This window comes from Schistocerca nitens, chromosome 2 (genome assembly GCF_023898315.1).
Source record: "Schistocerca nitens isolate TAMUIC-IGC-003100 chromosome 2, iqSchNite1.1, whole genome shotgun sequence".
Lineage (NCBI taxonomy): Eukaryota > Metazoa > Arthropoda > Insecta > Orthoptera > Acrididae > Schistocerca > Schistocerca nitens.
The window spans coordinates 876,882,469-876,907,420 of NC_064615.1; the positions used below are offsets into that span (position 1 = coordinate 876,882,469).

The window sequence follows — 24,952 nt, forward strand, 5'->3', positions numbered from 1 at the left end:
GACTTGTTAATAGACACTTACAAAGAGAGAGAACTTGGTGGTTTTTGGAGTAATTCTCAGATGAGCACTCACTAACTCTCAAGAGTGTGAGTGAGTGTACCCCTTTGCCCCTACATGGTGCCAGCTGGACTAGCAGTGCCAGTGCTGCATTTTGGCAGATGGGCTGGCTTTTGTGGGGAGTTGTCAGGTGGTTGGAAGGAGAGGGAGGCAGGGAGAGGGATTGGTGGTGGGTGGCTGGCAGCTTGGAGGGAGGCAGCAGATTTTGGTGGCTAGAAACACAGGACAGAAGGGTGGCAGGTATACAGGCCTCATGTGATGCACCATTGTAAGAGTCTGTGGGAAGTGGCACACACTGTAGGTAATGCGAAGAAGTGAACTTGGAGGAGATGACAGGACAGAGGAAGGGGAAGCTTTTGTGTGAGGTTACAGGGACAGTGGATTATGTGAGAGTGAGTTCAGGACAATTATGGGAATGGGGGATGTGTTGTAAGGATAATCCCTCTATGTCTAGTTCAGAGAAACTGGTGGTGGAGAGAAGGATCCAAATGGCTTCGGTTGTGAAGCAGCCCTTGAAATTGAACACATTGTGCTCAGCTGCATGTGGTGACAGTGGTCAACTCTGTCCAGTTTGGCGATGGTCATTCATCCTGATGGACAGCTGGGTGGTATACATAGTGGCATAAAAAGCTATGCAGTTTGCTGCAGAGCTGCATGCTTTCACAGGTGGCCTGGCCTCCGATATGAAGGTAGTCCTGCAACAGGACTGGAGAAGGAGGTACTGGGTGGGTGGATTGGGCAGGGTATGAACCCTGTGGCAAGTGGTTGGAAATAGGAGTAGCATAGGGATTCACTAGAATGTTGTGTGAGTGGGTGACTGAACACCACTTTAGGAGGCATGGGTAAGATCTTGAGTCGAATATTCCTCATTTTGGGGTGTGGTGAAAGATGTTCAGTGGTTCCAGTCCAGGATGCTACTGGGTGACATGGGGGACACTACTTTGTAGCTTATTCTTGGGGGTGCTGGGATGATTTATCTTCATACACTCCCATTCTACCCTCCAGGGGGTCCACAACTCTTTTGTGAATACGTGCGTAGCGAGCACGGGACCCCGAGCTAATGTGGCCCTCCTTCTTTTCTGGGCTGCATACCTTCCTTTTCCGCATCCTTCCCTCTCCCCCATCTTCGCCCCTCCTCCCCTCTCCTCTGGCTCTTTCCTTCCCTTTCTCCCCCTCTGGGAGTATGGTTTGTGCCTACGTCCGGAGACGGACGCTCGTAAATGTACCGCATTCTTCGCCTTCTCTGCTTGTATATCTTCATCCTTCCTTTGTCCTTCTCTTTTCCTTACCTCTTCTCTTTACCCTTTTCTCCGCTGCGGCATTTGAGACCTCTCCTCTTTCCTTTCTCTTTCCTTTCTCTTTCTTCGTTTTTCCCTTCCTCTTTCTTCCTCCCTGTGCGTGTCTGAAGGCCGATCCACGCATTTTTGTGCATAGCCGGTGACGGGGTAACGCGTAATTCCCCGCCCCGGGTAGACAGGTAGGACACGTACGTACCCCCTGGTAACGGCCAGGCCCAGGGAGGGGTGATTACCCGAGCTGATACCTTCCGAAAGTGCCGATTGGCCCCTCCGTCCGTTTGTCGGGAGGTGTGACCTGAGGTGTGAACAATCACCTAAGGCGGGAGTGCCTTCAGAGAGGGCCCCCACAAGGGAGGAGCGCGCCATCGGAGACGCCGGTAATCATGGGGATTCTTCCGCAATGGTTTCCTCACCTTCCACTATGTCTGCTCACAAGTGTAAGTTCATTGAGTCTCAGCCACAGACAGTTCTTCCTTCGTTGCCACAGTTCCTTGTTGTTTCTCGGTCTGATGAAGGTCACGACTTCTCTACGGTCAACCCTTTCATTATTCAGAAAGGTGTCGACGCAATTGCAGGTCCTGTAAAGTCTTGTTCCAGATTATGGAATGGCACCTTGTTGTTAGAAACAGTCAGTGCCCTCCAGGCACAAAAATTACTGCGTACTTCACTGCCACACACCTTCCCTGTCCAGGTGGAAGCGCACCGCACTTTAAATTCCTCACGTGGGGTCGTTTATACACGCTCCCTTGATGGATTGTCTGACGAAGAAATTCAACACTACCTGTCTGACCAGGGCGTAACGGCTGTTCATAGAGTCATGAAAAGGGTTGACATGAACATCATTCCAACCCGCACTGTCTTCTTGACATTTGACAAAGTTCAACTCCCATTGAAAATCAAAGCAGGCTATGAGATAATTTCCGTTCGCCCTTACGTCCCTAACCCTACGCGTTGCTATCGGTGTCAGCGGTTCAATCACACCAACCAGTCCTGTTCCAATCCGGCCAAATGTCTTACGTGTGGCAAGGATGCCCATGAGGGTGCTTGTCCACCTCCATCCCCTCGTTGCATCAACTGTATGGGTGACCACACTGCTTCCTCTCGTGATTGCCCCGTTTTTAAGGACGAAAAGCTCATCCAGGAAATCAGAGTGAAGGAAAAGGTGTCGACCTTTGCTGCTCGAAAATTATTCGCCAGTCGACAGCCCACCGTGCCTCAGACAGGAAAATACAGCACTGTCCTTGCTTCTCCTCGGCCAACAAAGGAGGCGGCCACGCAGACTTGCGACCTCACCTTTAGTGCCACGGTCGTCAGATGGGCCAGCGCAAAGATCGCCTGTTCAACCTCACCACTTTCGCCTGCCCACTCTATGGCTCACCATTCATCGGGTTCTGCTAAATCTCAAGCCCAAAATTCAGACACCAACACTTCGAAAAAAGAGCATACTCGTGAAGATTTTTTTACGTACCCCAACTCACAACCATCGGTTCCTCCTTCTTCTAAACATCATATTTCCAAGAAGGCTACAAACAAACTCAGTTCATCTCCTTCTCCGCCAAGGCGTGTCCCATCTACAGCACCACGTGGCGGAAATCGCCATCGGCCGTCTTCTGTGTCGCCGAGGCGCACTGCTGGCGCCCGATCAACCGGCCGATCGCTGGTGGCAGGAGCTGCTCCTGAACAACCTATGGATCAGGATCTTCTGCCTTCGGCTGAATGCCATTCCATGCTGTCGGTCGCAAGCTCTTGAGCAGTCATTGAGTTGACAGCAACTTTGGTCACATTCCTCCATTTTCTGTTCACCCTATGTCCATTATCCACTGGAATATCCGCGGCATTCGAGCCAATCGGGATGAATTGTCGATCCTCTTACGATCCTACTCGCTGGTCATCTTCTGTCTTCAGGAAACAAAGCTGCGTCCCCATGACCGCTTTGTTCTCCCTCATTTTCAGTCCATCCGATATGATCTCCCTTCTGTTGAAGGCACTCCAGCCCATGGAGGACTCATGATTCTTCTCCATGATACTCTCCATTATCACCCAATCCTCTTAAACACTCCCTTCCAAGCTGTCGCCGTCCGTCTTTCCCTTTCCGGATACACGTTCTCTCTTTGTACTGTATACATTCCATCGTCCACACCAATGGCACGAGCTGATCTCCTTCATCTTCTTGGTCAGCTTCCACCCCCCTATTTGCTGGTTGGGGACTTCAATGCCCACCACCTGCTTTGGGGATCTTTACATCCTTGTCCACGTGGCTCACTATTGCTAGACGTCTTCCACCAAGCAGATCTAGTTTGCCTCAAAACTGGGGTCCCCACATTTTTGTCTGCCTCCATGAAAATTTATCTCATTTGGACCTTGCGGTCGGTACTGTTCCGCTAGCTCGGCGCTTCGAATGGTTCGCCCTTGATGATACACACTCGAGTGACCACTTTCCATGTGTCCTCAGACTTCAGCCTCAACTGCCATATATGCGCCCGCGACGCTGGATGTTTGCCTAAGCCGATTGGACACTTTTTTCATCTCTAGCGACATTCGATGACCGTCACTTTCCCAGCGTCGACGATGAGGTCACACATATTATAGACGTTATTCTTACTGCTGCGGAACGTTCAATACCACGCACCTCCGAATTGCCCCGGCGCCCCCCAGTTCCTTGGTGGAACGAGGCATGCCGTGACGCAATATGTGAGCGGCGACATGCTCTTTGCGTTTTCCGCCACCATCCTACTTTGGCCAACTGTATCCGCTATAAGCAGTTCCGTGCGCGATGCCGTCGCATCATCCGCGATAGCAAGAAGGCAAGCTGGAAATTCTTTATTAGCTTATTTAACACCTTCACTCCCTCCTTTGGAGTCGGCTTCGACGGTTCTCAGGCGCGCATAGTTTCTCCCCGGTCTCTGGGCTCACTGTCGCGCATGATACATTAGTGGACCCCGTCGCAATTTCTAACTCATTGGGTCAGCACTTTGCTGAGATTTCGAGCTCTTCAAATTACCCGCCAGCGTTTTTCCCGAAGAAACGTGCAGCGGTAGTGCGACATCTTGCTTTCTCCTCTCAAAATCGTGAAAGCTACAATACTGTTTTCTCCATGCGGGAACTCCAACATGCACTCTGTTCTTCTCGCTCCTCCACCCCAGGACCGGATGGTATCCACATCCAAATGTTGCTGCATTTATCAACCCATAGTCTGCGTTACCTCCTTCGCCTTTATAATCTAATTTGGACCGACAGTACTTTTCCCAGACGATGGCAGGAAGCTATCGTCGTTCCTGTTCCGAAACCTGAAAAGGACAAACATCTCCCCTCTAGCTATCGCCCCATTTCTCTCACGAGTAGTGTCTGTAAGGTTTTGGAGCATATGGTGAATTACTGTTTAGCTTGGTGGCTGGAATCGCGCAGTCTTTTAACACCTGCCCAATGCGGATTCTGAAAGCATCGTTCTGCAGTTGACCATCTTGTTGCTCTCTCCACTTATATCATGAACAATTGTCTCCGGAAACGCCAAACGGTAGCAATATTTTTTGAACTGGAGAGAGCATACGATACCTGTTGGAGGACAGGCATCCTCCGCACACTGTTCTCTTGGGGCTTTCGAGGTCGGCTGCCCCTTTTTCTTCGCGAATTTATGGCAGAGCGCACATTTAGGGTGCGGGTGAACACTACTCTCTCCTGTACCTTCTCCCAAGAAAACGGGGTACCCCAGGGCTCCGTGCTGAGTGTTGTACTGTTTGCCATTGCCATAAATCCAATTATGGATTGTCTCCTTCCTGATGTCTCAGGCTCCCTCTTTGTGGACGATTTTGCTATCTACTACAGCTCTCAACGGACCAGCCTTCTTGAACGACGTCTTCAAGGATGTCTCGATCGCCTCCACTCTTGGAGCATCGAAACCAGCTTCCGTTTTTCTCACCAGCTTCCGTTTTTCTCCCAGTAAGACCGTTTGTGTTAATTTTTGGCGACGTAAGGAGTTTCTTCCACCCTCCTTACATCTAGGACCTGTCAACCTTCTGTTTTCAGATGACGCTAAATTCTTGGGTCTTATGTTTGACAGAAAACTGTGCTGGTCCTCCCACGTTTCCTATCGTTCGGCTCGCTGTCTGCGATCCCTCAACACCCTCCGTGTCCTGAATGGTACCTCCTGGGGAGCGGACAGAGTGGTCCTTCTCCGCCTCTATCGCGCCTTAGTGTGCTCGAAATTGGACTATGGAAGCATAGTCTACTCCTCTGCTCGGCCGTCTATTCTTCGGCATCTCGACTCTATACACCACCGTGGATTACGTTTAGTGTCTGGAGCTTTTTACACCAGCCCTGTGGAAAGCCTTTATGCTGAGACTGCTGAACCTCCGCTGTCCAATCGGCGAGCAGTCCTTCTGAGTCGTTATGCTAGCCATCTGTCTTCCATGCCTGCTAATCCAGCCCATGACATTTTTTTCGACGCCTCCTTTGATGTAGGGTATGCAGGCCGCCCCTCCTCCCTACTACCACCGGGAGTCCGCTTCCGTTTTTTGCAGCTCATGCCCATCGAATCTAGTCACCAATGTGTCTGCAGGCCGGATCTCTTTGTGTGTGGCATAATGCAGTGGATTTTCGTGGTTTATCCACCGACCCAGGACAGACCTGCCCCTTGGCAGGCAACAGGCCATGGGCAATGGAGTTCAGGAATTGTGACTGTCTCACTGCAAGTGCATTGTACAGTGTGGCATTTTATTGACATTTTATTTATTGTAGTACATTTTGGCACTTTGAAACTAGTTCGTATATTAGAAAGTATGAATGATAAGGAGAAGAAAACTGTGGCAGTCACTGGCAGTTTGTACGCTGTGTACTCATATATTTCTCGAAAGAAAAATCACACGATACTTCTAAAATAATAGACATAACAAAGTGGGTAATAACAGACAATAATGAACATAGTAGAACCAACATTTTACTGGCAGTCACTTTGTGTTGGTTTACACAACTTTTCCGTGTTTTATACTCTTCTTTCAAGAGGCCTACTTTTTCCTGAGGTTATTTCTGAAATCAGTGAAGGTATTTTAAATCTGTCTTGCAACTCCAAGGACTTCGTATTTTTGTCACCAGATGTGTTTTATTTTATTGAAGTAAATGGTATTAATGAAACACACACACACACACACACACACACACACACACACACACACACACACACACACACACACACACACACACGGGGAAGAAATAGAAGTCGTTACATTCTTTTGTCAACTTACGTCTCTACTTACCCTTGAGATCTCAAAATTTGTCAGGGAAAAATGCTAAAGCTTGTCTGGAAATTGGGGAAATATCAGGGAATTTCACTTGGGGAAACTTGTCAGGGTTGCCACATTTCACGAGTCTCTTAACATTTAAGAGCTATCTACCTTGTCTTCCAGACAGCTCTGTCCCAAGTATAATGAGAGTGAGAGCTTTCCTGGAGGGCAGTAAATTCGGGATGTTTGTTGTGTTTACTGGTAAAATTTTGACAGTTAAAATGTCTTTTACTCTGGACGTAGCCCGACTTCCCTTCATGTGTATAGACTGGGAATTGTTCATCAGAATACTTCAAATTACTGTCTAGCCTAAGAAACCACCCGTACTCTGCTACCTGAGTAGTTGCTTCCTTTGTGTAGTGCACCTCTGGTCTATCAGGGGACGTCCTTCGAATCTCCACTCAATAATGCAGATCCAGAAATCTGCAGCCAAGACCGTGACTACTGACGAAGCCTCCATTTGAGAGCTTCCACTTGGCCAAACCAAAGGACCCCCATCAGCTGTTTGAACAAAGCTGCAAATTGCGAACTCGGGTTGCACCATGTGCATGAAACCACCACCACTATCGCCACCTCTGTCTGATGCCTGTATGAACTAAGGATGCTCTCAGAAACTATGCCACAGGTGTCGTTGGTGCCAGTGTGAGCCACAACTTGCAGACGACTGCACTTGCATGTTCGATAGCCACAGGCAAGGCCACCACCACATCTCAGAAGAAGCACTGTGGCAGATATGCAGAGTGCACATTGGCTTTTTCTCCATATCTTGAATGTTATCTTCCCAAGGGGCCCCATAATGTGCCTAACATTGGAGCTCCTGATAATTGTGACCACATTAACCTGCTCAGACTCTTCTGAAGGAACAGCCATCTGCTCACCCATAGGGTGAATAGGCAAGGCCAGCTGATCAGCTTCCAATTTGCCCCTTCGCCTCGAGCCATGCAAATGCTGTACTACCTGATATTCATCCTACTGTTAGGATACACTAAAAAGCGCCTTGGTAGCAGAGCCCATGGGCCAAAAAAGTGGCACCTGATGTGTCCCATGCACATGACAGATTCTTCACAAGTTCTGCACCACGAGGCAGCAGCCTGAATGTGGTTGATCATAGCCAAAAATGCATTCAAGTGTTTGGTGACTGCGGCTAGTTGCTTTGTCTGCATGCAGCATGCACACGTTCTGCCCGTAATAGCAGCTGAAGAAGCAAAATAGAAAAGTAGATAGAAACATAGATATGAAACTTGCTACCCTCCTGAGGTCATCAGTGGATGCTGATGCCTTGATGAGCAGCATAGCACGCTGTTCGGGAGAAATGAACATTGTTCTACAGACTGCCTGAATTCACACTTACAGTTAAAAATGTGACATGAAACTTCTTAAGCTGGAAAACATATATGAAATTTAAGAAATATTTGGGTAGGAAAACCCAGGAAAAGCTAAATAAGTAACTTGCCATTGTGGAGATGTGAACAGGCAACAGCTGGGGGCCTCAATCGCGTAAAACACATCCCCGCACTCTCCACCGAACAGTTTCCCCTTCCCCTGTCCTGTCAGCCCCTCCCAACTCACCTTCCGTATACGCTGCTCCTACAACAATCCTTCACATGCCTAACCTGTATACCTGTCACCCTTCTTCCCCTGCATTCCTAGCTGACAAATCCTCGGCTTCTCTCCTATCTGCTAGCAACCCACTCCCAGTCCCTCTCATCTGTCTTCCTCTCCTTCTATCCACGCCACCTACTACTACCAATCCCACTACAATGAGGTGACCTGCTGAAATACAGCACTGGCACTGATCATCCAGCCGTCACCATGTAGTGGCGTTGTGTGTGTGTGAGGATTACTCCAGCTGTCTGTATGTAATTATAGACAGCTCAGTGCTTTCTGCTGAGTGGTCTTCATTAACCTAAAAGTAATAACATTGCACCGGAATTTTCCTAAAACATTAAACTGTGATTGACATTTTCCATGTAGATGTTACAGTCCAAATTGTTAATGTAATTGTGAATGAATGGTATAAAGTCCAGGTTGGTATATGAACAGTATTATGAAACGGGTAGATTGCTACTTACTGTCAAGATGATGCTTTGAGTTGCAGGCAGGCACGAAAAAAAGATTTAGGCCTACTACATGTTGAACTTGCAAACAATGCACACATTCAGAAAAGCAAGCACACTTCACGCACATGACTGCCATCTCTGGCCACTTTGGCCAGAATGGATCCATATCGTGTCAAATACGAGCAACAGTCCGGAATGGGGTGGGGAAGGGGGGGGGATAGCACTGCAAGAGTGTGGGGAGAGAAGTCAGCACTGCGTGTTGGTGTGTGTGCTGAGTCTATATGGTGGGAGGACAAGGTTACCAGGTGCAGCTTCGGGAGGCTGTGGGAGGATGGAGGGGAGGCAATGGGTAGTGAAAAAGGAGAGGTGCAGAGAAGGGGAAAAGACAGGTGGGTGTGTTGCTAGAGAGTGGTGCACAATGAGGGTGAGGGGATGAGAATTGGGAGGAGTTGATGGGACAGAAGGGACGGAAACTGTTGGATGGAGGGTGTGAGCTCAGTAGATTACTGTAGGTTGAGGCTGGAGAATGTGGTGTAAAAATAAATTCTATCTGCACAGTTCAGAAAAGCTGATGGTTGGGGGAAGAATTCACGTGAGCTGAGTTGTGAAGCAGCCATTAAAATAAAGGATGCTACTTTCAGCTGCATGATGTGCCACAGGGTGGTCCGGGCCACAGTTTGGTGATGACAATTCATCCTGCTCGATAACTGGTTGGTAGTCACACCATTATAAAAGAACTGCCCAATGATTGACATGACTGCGTGCAGTGGTGGTGCTGTGTTGGATGAGGTAGGACAAACCTGTGACGATTGTGGAAGGGCTGGTTGGGTCGTGTATTTGGTTGGGGGCTGGGAGTGGCATAGGAAGCTATAAAGATGTCGTAGAGGTTGGGTTGGTGACAGGGGTGGGAAGGATCTAATGTAAGATATCTCTCACTTCAGAGCACGATGATAGATAATTGGAGCTGTGATGAAGGATGTGATTCAATTTGTCCAGTCCATAGTGATAACTGCGTGATGAGAAGGGGACCTCCTTTGTAGTGATTCTTGGGGCGGGGGTTTGAAGGATTGGGGGTGTGGGAATATGACATAGGAAAGAAAGTCTGCAGGACAGTGCCTATCTTTGAAGGCTTTTTCAAGACCTTAATCTACTGGGCAAGGGAGTTGTCACTGCTGGTATGCAATTCCCAGATGGCCAGGCAATATGGGAGGGAAGTCTTTTGGTGGAGAAGGGATGGCAGCTGCCAAAATACAGATAGTGTTGATGGTTGGTATGTTTAATGTGGTCAGGGGTGTGGATTCAGCCACCAGAGGTGTGGCGATAAACATCCAGGAAGGTGGCATGCTGGGCTGAAGAGGACCAGGTGAGGTGAATGGGAGATAAGGTGTCGATGTGAAGAAATGGTGATAGGGTGTCTTGGCCCTGAGTTCAGATCATGGAGGTATCACCTTCTCTCCCATCTGTTTCACGTGGTCTGCAACTCCTGCCATCTTTATGGTGAGCAACATTATATCCTTTTCATAATACTGTTGAATGAATAGTGTCTGGTTTGATAATAGGTCAATTTTTATCTTCATTTTTAATTTGGTCTTTATAGGGTCCAAAACACCAGGTGCAAAAACTCCGAGTGGGGGTGACAGGTTTATACCAGTTCGAAGCCAGTCCTCATTTGAAATGGGTCATTTTAAGGTATGAAGTAGATACAAAACGCTATCTACAGTATTTACTGCGTGAGATGCTAATTATCATAAGATAGAGCTGCACATGTATTTTTGTCTAAGTAGTTACATTTAGTGGAGGGCATTGAGAAGTTTCCATCTCAGCTGTCACTTAACACATATCTACTTCATTGAAATTCGCGCAATTGGCCAATTTCAACATTACAGGCAATTTTAAAGTGCTGTGAATAAAAAGTAACAAGTTTGTTTGGCTCACCGACAAATAAAAATTATTTTTGCAGAGAACAGCCTTAAATTTGTACTTAAGTGTCATGACGTTGTAATCATTAGATTGTTTAACAGCAGACACTGCAGTTCTGAAAGTGAGCACATATGGTTGTCAAATTTAAAACAGAATGTTTACCGAATGCGGTAATAGTCACTGTGGGAACTATTTCGTGTTCGAAGTCATTGTTTAGAATAATTTTTTTGATTAATTAACAATTAAAATTGACATATAAAAACCAAAATTGCACATATAAACGTATGTCTGCTCCAGAACAGGAAGGACACTATGATATTAGTACATGTCTGTTATTTTGTTCGAGAATAATTTCTCGAATACGTAATTACAATAATGCTTCTTTTTTTTTATTAATTACTAGAGGCTCCTTTCATGGAAAATGTTCCTTTCATTTACAGAGCTTCTACACTTTAAGGTAAATATAATGTAGTAATTAATTTTGTTGGTATAAATTTATTCAGGCATATATTACATATTATGACCTTTTTTATTTACATCAGTGATCCCGAATTAATTTGGAGAATGTATGTGTTAAGTGGGTCTTAATGGGTTGTTAAGTTTCAAATGGCTGCTTCACTGCCTGTGCCATCTGGATCCTTACCACCAACACCAGCTTTCTTGAATTGTGCAGATGGGAACTCTCCCTGCTTCCTATCACCCACCTGACCTCAACCTTTGTTAGTCCTTGTCCTATCTGTTCAGCCCCTTCCCTATTCCCATTCCAGCACTACACAGCCCTCTATGCCACTAACACACCCAGTCTTTTTACTTCTTTCCTTTTCCGCTATCCCCTGCCCTCCGTTCAACCTCCTGACTGCACCTAGCTGCCCTGCCCTCTCTCCACCTCGTCCCTGCACGCTCCCACAGCACCACTTTACTGTCCTCCACCCTTACCCTGCAATCCCTCCCCCAACCTGCCCCTGCCCCTGCCCCTGCCCCTGCCTCTTCCTTACCCCCATCTGGTTGCCTCTATCATGGCTGCTGTTCGTAGTCTGGCTTCAGCTGCCAGAGACTGTGGTGTGTGTGTGTGTGTGTGTGTGTGTGTGTGTGTGTGTGTGTGTGTTTTTGAGAAGGCCTTGTGTAACAGTCTTTCTGTTGTGCCTGTCTGTGACTCAGCATCTACACTACATGGTGAGTAACAACTATTCTTTTCATAATATTGTCAGTCCATCCTCGATTTTCCATTGTTCGGGTTTGCCTGATGCTTTCCTTGTGTCCTCACCCAGCGCTGTTTCCCTTTGTTACTATTTTTTTAATGTCTTACTATGCTTGACGTCCATCCTTCTTTCCTGTGTTTCTTTTGTCATCTTACCAAACACACTGTACACTCTACTTATGAGCCACACTGTATCAGCTGTCTCAGCCACGCACAAAACATGGCTACAAGACCACACTGATTGTTGATGCAGCATCTTATGTCCCACATTATTCACACCGGTATCATTAATCCAACACCTTCAAATTGATTACTCTACCTGCGTCACTCTCCTGTATTTTCGCGCGCCTTTCCAGTGCCACACGATCTTGTATCTCACCCGACCAACCCCTCTCCAACTCCCGATCCTTCTCTCTGTTCCAGTTTACACCTATTAATTTCACTTAATCAGGTCACATCTGCCATCCCCTTTCTTCACACTTATTCACCCACAGACCTGCTACCCACAGTAAAAAGATCTCTTTGTGGCTTCATGCCAATTTAATTTGATTTTTGTCTTTCAGTATTTATGTACTCCCTCAGATTTCATATTGCTTCCCGTTATTTCATCTGTTTCAACTTTGTGATTTTTTCTTATATGTTTGGGTGTTTTTGGCAATTTTTTGTCGTAATTCTGTTGTTTGCATATTTTTTCTCGTTTTTGCCACCACCATGGATCCTTGCTCCTTCTATTTGCATCAGTACAGAAATGTTTCTTATCCATAATCAGAACCCAATCCTGCATACTGTTCCTGTGTTGTTACTTGGCTCCTGGAATCCGCCCAGATGGCCTTACCATCAGATTACCCATCTTCTGGCTGCCATCCTTCCTTCCACACTGACCTCCATCTGTTAATATTCTGCCAATCCTTAGCCCTCACCAACATAGTCCTGCATAACCATATCAATCAGGCCCAAACCTCCTTTCAATACCTTCTCTCCATTCATAAAATTATCCTGCTATACAATCCCAAATTCCTGGATCCCGTAACACACATTGAAACTCTTACCCTACAGGAACTAGAGCAACATGCACAACGCGACCTCAAAAAACTCTCCACTCTACTCACATCCTACTCCCACCAGCTCTAAAACAACCCCTAAACCTCCCCCATGTCCCCTCATAGCTGACAAACCCTGTGTTGCAGACATACTACATTTAGCCTATCCTCAAAAACTTCCTCCTACCACCACACAGAATCCAGAGCCTAGACAGGCCCGAAACAGTCATGAACCTTTCCTCAAAACGCCTTAGCCCTACAGAAATACTAGCCTTTTCCAAAGGCCTCACCTTTTGCCCCCACTCCCAAATTAAGTCGTGCAGGACTTGTTAAAGACCTCTCCTACTCCTACCTTTAGAGGCTTCCTAAAGTCCATAAACACCACAACCCAGGATGCCCCATTGTGGCTGGTTACTGCGCCCCCACTGAGAAAATCTGTTATATGGTGAGAAGCAACTATCCTTCTCATAAAATTGTTTCTTTACCGATATGTTTGTGATACAATATGGTGGTCGTTTATTACACAGAACACATCTGAAATCTATTACACACTATTGGTTTAAGGCTGTGTAAGAATTTTGTTGGAATTCAGTTATATTATTAAGAATATCACTTTTGAATGATAATTTCCATGTCCTCCATTATGTCCATTATTTAACTTTTTTTGGTTTTGCAAAATTTCAAGGTAGTCTTAGATTTTCAAATCGTGGTCTGTGTAATTTCGTGTTGTTACTTGCTAATTATATTTCTCTAGTCTGTAGCAGTCTGTGTATTTGTAAGTAATTCTGAAATTTCTGCATGTCTGACCCATATATTATTTGTTGTATTGGCTGAAACTGATTTTGTAAATGCTGGATACACAAAAATCTGTATCTGGTGGTTTCATCTTGTGAATAAGCCACCTCCTTAGGTTGTTGATGGTGCTAAAGCTGTTTTTTTCCCCCATCCGTGTTTTCAAATGACAGAGTTAATTTGTTAGATATTATATGAAGATACAGCATTTTTGAATGTTTCATTGTGGGGTTGCTGTGAGTTGAAAGTAGTTTGTTGCTGTTTGTTCAGTTTTTTTATCTGTATCATTGTATTAATGAGTGACTATCATACCAAATGTAAACTTGCATAGCAATATACTTGTAAGTGAAACAGTTGTGGTAATAAGAAAGAACCCAATGAGAGAAGTCTGTGAGCAGACCGGAAATAATAAAGTTTATAGATATACTTAATTTAGTACTCTAATAGAATTATTTATTTCAACAATAAAATTTATAAGCAACACCTTAGGGCATGCTATGGGAAGCTCTCGTAGTGGCCTACTAGCTGAAATATTCATCATCCATATAGAAGACAAAATATTGAAACTGAAAATTAGTACCACAAGCAAAGTTCAATTCTATAAGAGGTTTTGGATGAGAACCTCATTCTGTTCTATGGAACGGATTATGAAGTAACAACCCTTTTTAAAAAATTCAGTAGTCTGCATAGAGATATCCAATTCACTCCTGAATATGAAGAGACCACCACCGTACCTTTTCTGGATATGAAAATTTTGAAGATGTGAATTTTGGAAAAAAATTAAAATTTTGTATCTCTGGAACAGTTCTAGATATATTTTTTTGTATTATTATTATTTGAAAGATAATTGTTTTATGATTACAAAAAATCCTCCATTTGGACTTACCTGTCAAAGTTCGTTTACTATAGTGTTCTGAACATTTTTGTAATTTATGGGGAAAAAAATTTTCTAATATGCCAACCCATAATTTTTTTTTCTTTCCCTGTTGATCAGTACCATATAGTTCTACATTCCCTGAAAAGGGGAGCTTCCACTTTTAGTTTGAACAGGTTTTACAAACAACTGAAATTTTTGCCATACATAAAACCTGATTTATTACCACATTGACACATAACAGGCTCATAAAAATCAAAACCTAGCCTTATTTAACATAATTTTAGTTTTTGTTTGGTTCAAATTAATGATATGAATATAATAGAAGGAAACATTCCACGTGGGAAAAATATATCTAAAAACAAAGATGATGTGACTTACCAAACGAAAGCGCTGGCACGTCGATAGACACACAAACAAACACGAACATACACACAAAATTAAAGCTTTCACAACAAACTGTTGCCTCATCAGGAAAGAGGGAAGGAGAGGGAAAGACGAAAGGATGTGGGTTTTAAGGGAGAGGGTAAGGACTCATTCCAATCCCGGGAGCGGAAAGACTTACCTTAGGGGGGAAAAAAGGATGGGTATACACTCGTACAAACACACATATCCATCCACACATATACAGACACAAGCAGTCTGTGTATGTGTGGATGGATATGTGTGTTTGTGCGAGTGTATACCCGTCCTTTTTTTCCCCCTAAGGTAAGTCTTTCCGCTCCCGGGATTGGAATGAGTCCTTACCCTCTCCCTTAAAACCCACATCCTTTAGTCTTTCCCTCTGCTTCCCTCTTTCCTGATGAGGCAACAGTTTGTTACGAAAGCTTTAATTTTGTGTGTGTGTTCGTGTTTGTTTGTGTGTCTATCGACGTGCCAGCGCTTTCGTTTGGTAAGTCACATCATCTTTGTTTTTAGATATAATTTTAGTTTTGAATGATAAGGAAGAGACTTGGGTTTCAAGCATTTTAAATGGTTCCAAAATGTATGTGAAAGGTCCGAAAACTTAGTTTTCAATTTATGCAACTTCTATGCACTCTGTTTTGTACTGAAATTAGCCAGTCAATGAACTAAAAATGTGTTCCACTGCTTCAGTATCTTCCTTTGATATAGAGGGATGCCATCCTGTTGAACCTATTGGTTCAACAAGCAATCGAGCAATCTTCAAAATATTTTGAACAGGAAGTTAGCACTGATGGCATTGCTGCTGTCCTTCAACTGGAAACCTATATCCAGCAGATGGTCCATGTGGTAGCATAAAGTTCACTACAATTTCGTTTAACTCTTAACTGGTGTCCATAATCTCTGCAATCCACCAGTCACAGCCATACACACGCACCACAAACATCCCCCATCTCAGGTTGTGAATCTGAATATTATCTTGCTGTTTCTGAGGTGTTGGCCGAACAAACAAAATTTCTTCTTTCTTGCTCTTCAAAGTGTGTGCAGTGTGAGTTTGCCCATCACTTTGGGTCCAAAAATTTGCCTTCTGAATTCCTTTCACAGGAGTAGTTTGTATGGTCCATTTCTTCTTTATTCTGTTCTTGGAATTCTTCGATTTCCTCTTTGGACAAAAGAATGAGGGGTGTGTATGTGTAAGGTTTCACGACTTTCGTAAAATCCTTAGCATTCTGAATTGCAGCTGTATTTGGACTGGAAAGATTGTTTTATAGCATAGTGCTTCAGCAGGCCTCCTATACCATCACAAGACCCCTTCCCGTGACAAGTAGCACTGTATACCCAGTCACTTGGCACAAGCAACTTAATTCAAACAGCTGGTAATGATTTTTAAAATGACTAGGAGCACCATCAGAAATATTGGTCTTCTCGGCCCCTGTTTGCAGTTGAAGAATTTTGCACATTGCTAGCAAAGCATGTGCTGAGTCATGCCCTGTGTCATAACTTTTAACTGCAACACTTGTGGTCTTGTTTTGAAAATATATCACTCCTGTAAAAATTGAAACCTGTTCATCACTCCAATGATACCTTTGTACTTCTTGTGGGAGAATTACAGACCAGTTCTCAGCAAAATCACAGTAAAGCACTAAACACAGTTCTTCAACCTGTACACACCCTTTCATTTCTGCAATGTGTAGCTGTAATTCTTCAGATGCTGCTGTGTTACTGCTTTCACTGACCATTTACCAACTTCATCAATGAAATTGTCAAAGGCAACAGTTTTCTTAATTAGTTTATGTTCCTCCCATATTGCATATGTAATTTCTGCAGAGTTATCTGCTACATCTTCCAGGCCAAGCATCTGTGAAGACAGTCCTCCATTTCCAGGGCAGTCACCACCTTCTTGAAACAAACAAGTCTCTCACTTTACGTCACAGACTACTAATGAATTCACACGCCCAACCAAGGTGTCATATGTCACGTGCTCCAATAAATTCTTCAAAGTTACCACACAAAGTTCAAAATTCGTGCAGTACACACATAAACTAGACATTTCTAGGTGGGTGTGGAACTACCCACTTAGGTCGTAGTGCATAAAATTTTGATCTTCCAATATGTGAAGTTGTATAGTTGCTCTTATAAATTGCAAAAGTTTCTTTAATACTGCGAGTTATGTACCTCTTCACTTTCACAACTTTTTGACCTTCAACTGTTGCAGTTATAGTGTCTTTTTTGTTGGCATTCTGGTGAGAACAGTCCCATTTATCTTCCAGATAAAATGACTGCGCTATTTGAACTTGAGCTGCTTCTACAGGATGACGATAATAGGGATCTGGTCTTCCAAAGACTCATTTTACAGACCTCACATTTCTTGATTTGTCTACCATGTACTTTGACACTGATGGAACGTGGTTCAAAGTTGTTTTCTTTGAAAATGTCTGTAGAATAATAGTTACAACTTGCACCTTTTCACTGTAGGATGCACAATATTCAACAGCTGAATTGATATTTGTGAAAAATTTGTGGCAAGGGTGCAAGAGTGCTTTGGTTCATTTTCCTCCGAAGATGGAATTCTTACTTCGAAGAGTGTGGTCAGTTTTGCTGTCGTGTATTCATCCACAGCTTTAGTAATTTCTCTGCACTCTTTCTTGACGCGTAGAGCTTATGACTCGGCTTCACTGACCACGGTTTCTTAATGGGACTAAAACATACCTCTGTAGTTGACTGATTCAGGGTATTTAATTCTTCCTCTATTGATGCAAAATCTGAATTGTCTGCACCATGGGAGGCTTCACATTGTTGTTGTTGTTGTTAGTCAAAACATTTAGAACACACAAAGTCGCCACTGGAAACATATTCTATTTGAAACAGAGGCTTCAAATGAGAACACTTATTCCCGACCTGAACAAAGTAAATTTTTTTTTTTTTTGTCTTATACACCACTCTTTTATTACTTCACTCTCCTGTGGCCCCTGTCAGAAGATGTTTCAAACAGTCCTTTTCACAAAACACACTGCAACTGTGCTAACTGGCAAATTCCTCACAAACACGGAACTCACTGGATGGTCTCGGATTTCTTAGAAGCCTCTTCAGTAAACAAATTAGCACTGAATAACAAAAATACAGAAACCTGCAGTGAACAACCACGACAAAGAAACTGACAAGAAACAACAACAAAATGTGAGAAATAGCTGCAACAAAGAAAGTGATAAGAAATAACTGCAACAAAGGCAATAGAAATAAACATTGTAACAAAGAACATAGTAAGAGACAATTTCAGTGAAGGCATACATTACCCTTGAAAGTTAACAAAAATTATTTTTTAAAATAAAACCTGTCCAACAGAAAAGTGGAAGCTCTCCTTTACAGAGAATGTAGTACTACATGGTACTACACTCCTGGAAATGGAAAAAAGAACACATTGACACCGGTGTGTCAGACCCACCATACTTGCTCCGGACACTGCGAGAGGGCTGTACAAGCGATGATCACACGCACGGCACAGCGGACACACCAGGAACCGCGGTGTTGGCCGTCGAATGGCGCTAGCTGCGCAGCATTTGTGCACCGCCGCCGTCAGTGTCAGCCAGTTTGCCATGGCATACGGAGCTCCATCGCAGTCTTTAACACTGGTAGCATGCCGCGACAGCGTGGACGTGAACCGTATGTGCAGTTGACGGACTTTGAGCGAGGGCGTATAGTGGGCATGCGGGAGGCCGGGTGGACGTACCGCCGAATTGCTCAACATGTGGGGCGTGAGGTCTCCACAGTACATCGATGTTGTCGCCAGTGGTCGGCGGAAGGTGCACGTGCCCGTCGACCTGGGACCGGACCGCAGCGACGCACGGGTGCACGCCAAGACCGTAGGATCCTACGCAGTGCCGTAGGGGACCGCACCGCCACTTCCCAGCAAATTAGGGACACTGTTGCTCCTGAGGTATCGGCGAGGACCATTCGCAACCGTCTCCATGAAGCTGGGCTACGGTCCCGCACACCGTTAGGCCGTCTTCCGCTCACGCCCCAACATCGTGCAGCCCGCCTCCAGTGGTGTCGCGACAGGCGTGAATGGAGGGACGAATGGAGACGTGTCGTCTTCAGCGATGAGAGTCGCTTCTGCCTTGGTGCCAATGATGGTCGTATGCGTGTTTGGCGCCATGCAGGTGAGCGCCACAATCAGGACTGCATACGACCGAGGCACACAGGGCCAACACCCGGCATCATGGTGTGGGGAGCGATCTCCTACACTGGCCGTACACCACTGGTGATCGTCGAGGGGACACTGAATAGTGCACGGTACATCCAAACCGTCATCGAACCCATCGTTCTACCATTCCTAGACCGGCAAGGGAACTTGCTGTTCCAACAGGACAATGCACGTCCGCATGTATCCCGTGCCACCCAACGTGCTCTAGAAGGTGTAAGTCAACTACCCTGGCCAGCAAGATCTCCGGATCTGTCCCCCATTGAGCATGTTTGGGACTGGATGAAGCGTCGTCTCACGCGGTCTGCACGTCCAGCACGAACGCTGGTCCAACTGAGGCGCCAGGTGGAAATGGCATGGCAAGCCGTTCCACAGGACTACATCCAGCATCTCTACGATCGTCTCCATGGGAGAATAGCAGCCTGCATTGCTGCGAAAGGTGGATATACACTGTACTAGTGCCGACATTGTGCATGCTCTGTTGCCTGTGTCTATGTGCCTGTGGTTCTGTCAGTGTGATCATGTGATGTATCTGACCCCAGGAATGTGTCAATAAAGTTTCCCCTTCCTGGGACAATGAATTCACGGTGTTCTTATTTCAATTTCCAGGAGTGTATTAACAGAAAAAAAATGAACTTTTCTGGATTGGCATCTTTGAAGAAAAAAAAAAAGATTCTGTAAATTATAAAAAAAATTCAAAAGGTGACGGTAAAATAACTTTGACAGATATGTCCAAACAGAAGATACCATTGTAATCATAAAGTAATTATCTTTCAAATAAAAAAAAAACTCTAACAAAATATCTAGAACTATTACAGAGATACATTTTTAAAAAATTTCCAAAATTATCATCTTCAAAATGGCATTCGCAGTGCCATCTTTTGCCTGAAGTGATGCACGGATTATGCCAATGCATTAAACAAAAGATATGATTCTTCAGCCATTATACAATGTCACAGCGAATTAAGAAAAAAGAAACTGAACACCACCAACCAACTAGTTGTAGATTGTATTTTATTGGTCCTGTTGTCTACATAACAGCTTATGCATAAGACATTGGACAAGTCAAGTTACAAATATACAGGCTGAAAGTCATTTCAAGGCATACATATTTAAGCTTACAATAATACACTTTACACTTAAGTATTTATATAACACATTCCATAAATTTAAATATTCTTCAATGGGGTAAAAGTAGTGATGCTGTAAATATGACTTAAGAGATTTTCCAAATCTATTGACCTCAGTGATAGCTTTTATGGTTTCAGGAAGTTTGGTATAAAGCTTAACTCCCATGTGAAAAGTACCGTTTTGGCACAGTGCTGTGCTGATTTGTCATATGTAAGTTTCTGTTTTGTCTGGTAAAGTGCTCTTGTACATCAGTTTTTTTGCAGTCTCCGGTCCTTGCCTATTACATTTAATTTAAAGAACAAAAGGGTTTCCATAATGTATACACACGGTAATGGAGGAATACCAGATTTCTTAAACAGAAATGCATAACACTGAGATATCATTAAGTTCATGTGTTAATAGTACGTTAATTTCATCGATCTTATTACGCAGAGGTTGCAAATTATGGTGATAAATTTTTAGTTCGGGCGTATTCACAATTTGGTAATTGGGAATTATATTTACAGCATCACGTACCTCTAGTTTAAATTAGGAACGTCAGCAGTGTTGTATTTTCGTTCTTCTTTCTTGTTTATTTTGTTTTCCTCGTTGTTGTTGGAAGGATGTTCAGGAAGCTGATAGATTGTTCTATCACTTACATGTCTTTCTTTAATTATTTCACTAACACGATCACAAACAAATCTTTTCCCTTCATATTTCTATTGCATTCCATTTTTCGTGTGCAGATTTCGATGTAGCTTGCTTATATCCAGTACATCGCACTTAGCATGTTGAGAACACAGCTTCCTTATTTTAATGTTTGTTTTCTGAATTTCTTTGTTTACACACGAACTATAAATCAGATCATGCCTATGAGGAAGTGTGGCAACTACTGTGTTTCTGCATTTATTAGCTTGTAAAAAATTCTGTAGTGTTTTCACGCAAACCTCTGCTTCATTTTTTGCCACATCGTTTGAACCCATTATACAGACGATAGTCATTTTCTTGCATTAATTTCGTCTGAGAGTTAATGTACCTCAGCTATTTAATATGTTAAAATGCCATATCTTCATATAATGTCTAGCAAATTAGCTATGTTATTAAAAAACACACATGTAAAAAAAAATTAGCTTTAGCACCACCAACCACGTAAGTAGGAGGCTTACTCATATATAAAACCGCGCAGTGGTTAGCACACTGGACTCGCATTCGGGAGGACGACGGTTCAATCCCGTCTCCGGCCATCCTGATTTAGGTTTTCCGTGATTTCCCTAAATCGTTTCAGGCAAATGCCGGGATGGTTCATTTGAAAGGGCACGGCCGATTTCCTTCCCAATCCTTCCCTAAACCGAGCTTGCGCTCCGTCTCTAATGACCTCGTTGTCGACGGGACGTTAAACACTAACCACCACCATCATATATAAAACCACTGATATAGCACCTGACATTAGCAAAATTAACTGCAATGAATGTAACAAATAATATACAGTCAAGACAGCCAGAAATTTCAGAACTTTATTTAAGAAACCTATAGACTGCTACAGACTAGACAGCTGTAACAAATGAACAGTAGCAACACGCATTGACACATGCAATCCTTTGAAAATCGAAGGTAACACTGAAATTTTGCACAAAACTGAAAAAAGTAAAATGATGGATATTGTGGAAGATATGGACATTTTCATTCTTAATACAAAAAATTGATATTATTAATGATAACTCAAAGGCCACAAATTTCTTAGTCTTAAACCAGTACTAATACAGTGGAGTTAATATCTGCCAGTGTGAAACAAATGACTATCAGACTGACAGTATAATTAATATTGCTGGAAAGAAATGATAGTCAGTATTTATCCACAGGCTGCAAGACTGCTGTATTATATTTAAGATGTATTGTTTACTTATATTGAGAAATGTTTATGCAGTGAAAGTATGTAAAAACAGTGTTGGATTAAGCAGTGCAGTAGTGTAATGTTGAACAGCAGCTTGTTGAACAGCAGAGTGCCAGTGTAACAGTGAAGCAGATGAAGCTCTGGGACATCAGAATAGTGTGTGAACGACTGACATATAAAAAAGTGTATCACAAGATTATCACACCATAACAACTGATTAAAAACTATCTGCATCCCACACAGGCTGTAGTATCAATTGCTTCTAAGAGGCACAGCTCTATGCCAGCAGAAGAAAACACTGGGTTTGGATTTCTGGCTATCCACTACCCCCCTTCCCCCCCCCCCCTCCCTCTCATCCCCTGCCACAAATGCCCCAGTAACCACTCCAAAAGCAGAATAGTGAACAAAACCTGTTATAGGTTAATTTAGACTAAGACATTTTATCATTAAATAACATCTGTATGTGTAAATGCCTGATGAGCAAACTGTGCTTGAAACATGTTTCAATGTGTTAAGTTAAACATAGAGTAAATAAATGTCACTGGGAGCAGAAAATGCAAATTATTATTCCACATAGCCATGGTTCCTAAACTTTGCCAACGTGGTCACAACAAATAATAGTCTTCACTGCACTAGAGTGTAGCATTACTGTAAGAATAATATATGGTGCTCCCTCATCATATTGTAGACAAATCTACACAGAGTTGTTTATCATAACTTCAGAGTACATATTTTCTCTCATGAGATTTGTTATAGATAACCCATTACATTTCAGAAGGATTAATGACATCCACAGTTTCAGTGCTACGATAAAAAAAGAAAAAAACTTAAATTACTTTTCCTTTAAATTTACTTCATTTCCGAAAATGATGATTAATGCTGGAGCCAAATTATTCGGTCTAGTGATATTGAATAACAAATCAAGTAACATAGCTAAATTAGAAAGTGAGCTGAAAAAGTTAATGCTAGGGAACATCTTCTATTCCACAGGGATTTTATTTAGAAACTTGAAGCTTATGTTGTCATTAAATTAAATTTTATTTTTTGTGGACTCATCCGTAAATGGTTGCAATACAACCATATTTAAATCCCAGTTAAGTTAACATTCCATAAACTTACTCATTCCACAACGTTGTAGCATATCATGCTAAGTGAGCAACCAATCATTACTGGCTGCACTTAACTCGCATTTCTATTTATAATTACAATTGTCTGTTTTTTTTTTATGCAGAGTGCATAAAATAATAAAAATTTGCTTTTACTACAGTAGGCATTTCATAATTATTGTGCTTTTAAATATGAAAATAATTTATTTTGTAATTTCTTCTTAGATAAATCAGGAGCAAGAAAATGAAGAACTGCTGAGTCCTTCCAAAAGAGATAAACAACGCATCATGTCAGAAAACCTTCATGGAGCAGATATTAACAAGACAAGAGTGCTCTGCTATCAGAATAAAGCACCAAATGCTCCAGAGGTAACAAAAATTTTAAAATGTTATTTGTAGATCAAAATTGTTACCCAGTGATAGTATTCTAGAAGTTATGACGCTCTTATATTTCATTTTAGGGTCATCAAAACTCCTTAAAGGTTGTCTACAGTCATTCAAAAACTCCAGGCTCTGTAAAGAGCACAACACGTTACATTCCGATGACACCAGATCGTATACTTGATGCACCTGACATTATGGATGATTACTGTGAGTAACAATGATTATTAGTGGAACAAAGTAAGATACTTATCCACCTTTGGGCTTAAATTGTGTTTATATGTAACAATATTTTTGTCCAAAACTAGTGATGTGATTAATAGGTGTGACAAATGTTGATTTTGTTGATATTCCTAGCTGGAGTTTCCATTGTTCAAAAACTTAAGATAGTCATTTTGCAGTGTTGTTCATACATAATTTGTTTTACAGATCTTAATCTGATTGACTGGGGTGCGCATAACATTTTGGCTGTTGCCTTGGGCAGTGGTGTGTACCTGTGGAATGCTCACACTGGAGAAATAGAGCAGCTTCTTGTTCTGGAAGGAAGTGATTACGTATGTTCACTTTCATGGATTCAGGAAGGGGAAGTTTTGGCAGTAGCAACAAGCAAAGGAATAACAGGAGTAAGACATATTGGATAGTTCTTTCTGATAGGCATTAGTGATAACATTAGTTGACATTGTAATGTATTAGATTTTCAATATATTTCCCTAAAAAAACATAGTTGGTCCCTTCCTTAGAACAGGTAGAGCACAGACAATATTATTGCTGTTACCCAGTTGCTGAAATGCCAGTCATACTCTTGACAGAAAAATAATGCATTGGTGCAGGCCATTACAGACAAAAAAAAATTAATAAAATATTATAGTTGGGCAGTTGAATATGTGTTAAACAATAATTAGCCTCATAAGATACCACATATTATTTGACAGGCTTGTTAAAATTAGCCACCAGATATTACCACATCAATGTTACACTGCAGTGTTTGTGATACACTGGGTACAATTAAGTTAAAGGAGAACTGACTTTGTTATTCTGTAAAAACATTTTTACATCCTTTGAGCACACATACCAAGGGTATGTTGTGTTTAATTGCAGTCTACTGAACGAAAGCGTGTTAAACAGGTAGGTTAAGAGAATAACATATGGAGAATAACAGACAATGAAGTCTCATTATAATCCAGTAGGTTAGTAAAACAACAGGTTGTTGCCAACATTCCAATATGATGCTCCACACTGGTTTCAATTAAGACCTTTCCTATTGACCAGAATGATTGTGGGGTGTTTACTTTCCTGTCCGTAACAGGTTCCATCTGTTTTTACACACATTAAATCTCCAACAAAGTGTT

The 24,952-nt window shown here is 42.9% G+C and overlaps 1 protein-coding gene across 2 annotated transcripts in view; it reads left to right on the forward strand.

The window, feature by feature from the left end:
- LOC126234684 (cell division cycle protein 20 homolog) overlaps positions 1–24,952 on the forward strand; it is an 81,031-nt gene that overhangs the window by 18,406 nt on the left and 37,673 nt on the right. For both annotated transcript variants that reach the window (XM_049943423.1, XM_049943422.1), the window contains exons 4-7: positions 10,289–10,380; positions 23,448–23,591; positions 23,684–23,813; positions 24,033–24,226. In XM_049943423.1, coding sequence (XP_049799380.1) covers positions 10,289–10,380; positions 23,448–23,591; positions 23,684–23,813; positions 24,033–24,226 — 560 coding nt within the window. The remainder of the gene's footprint in view (positions 1–10,288; positions 10,381–23,447; positions 23,592–23,683; positions 23,814–24,032; positions 24,227–24,952) is intronic.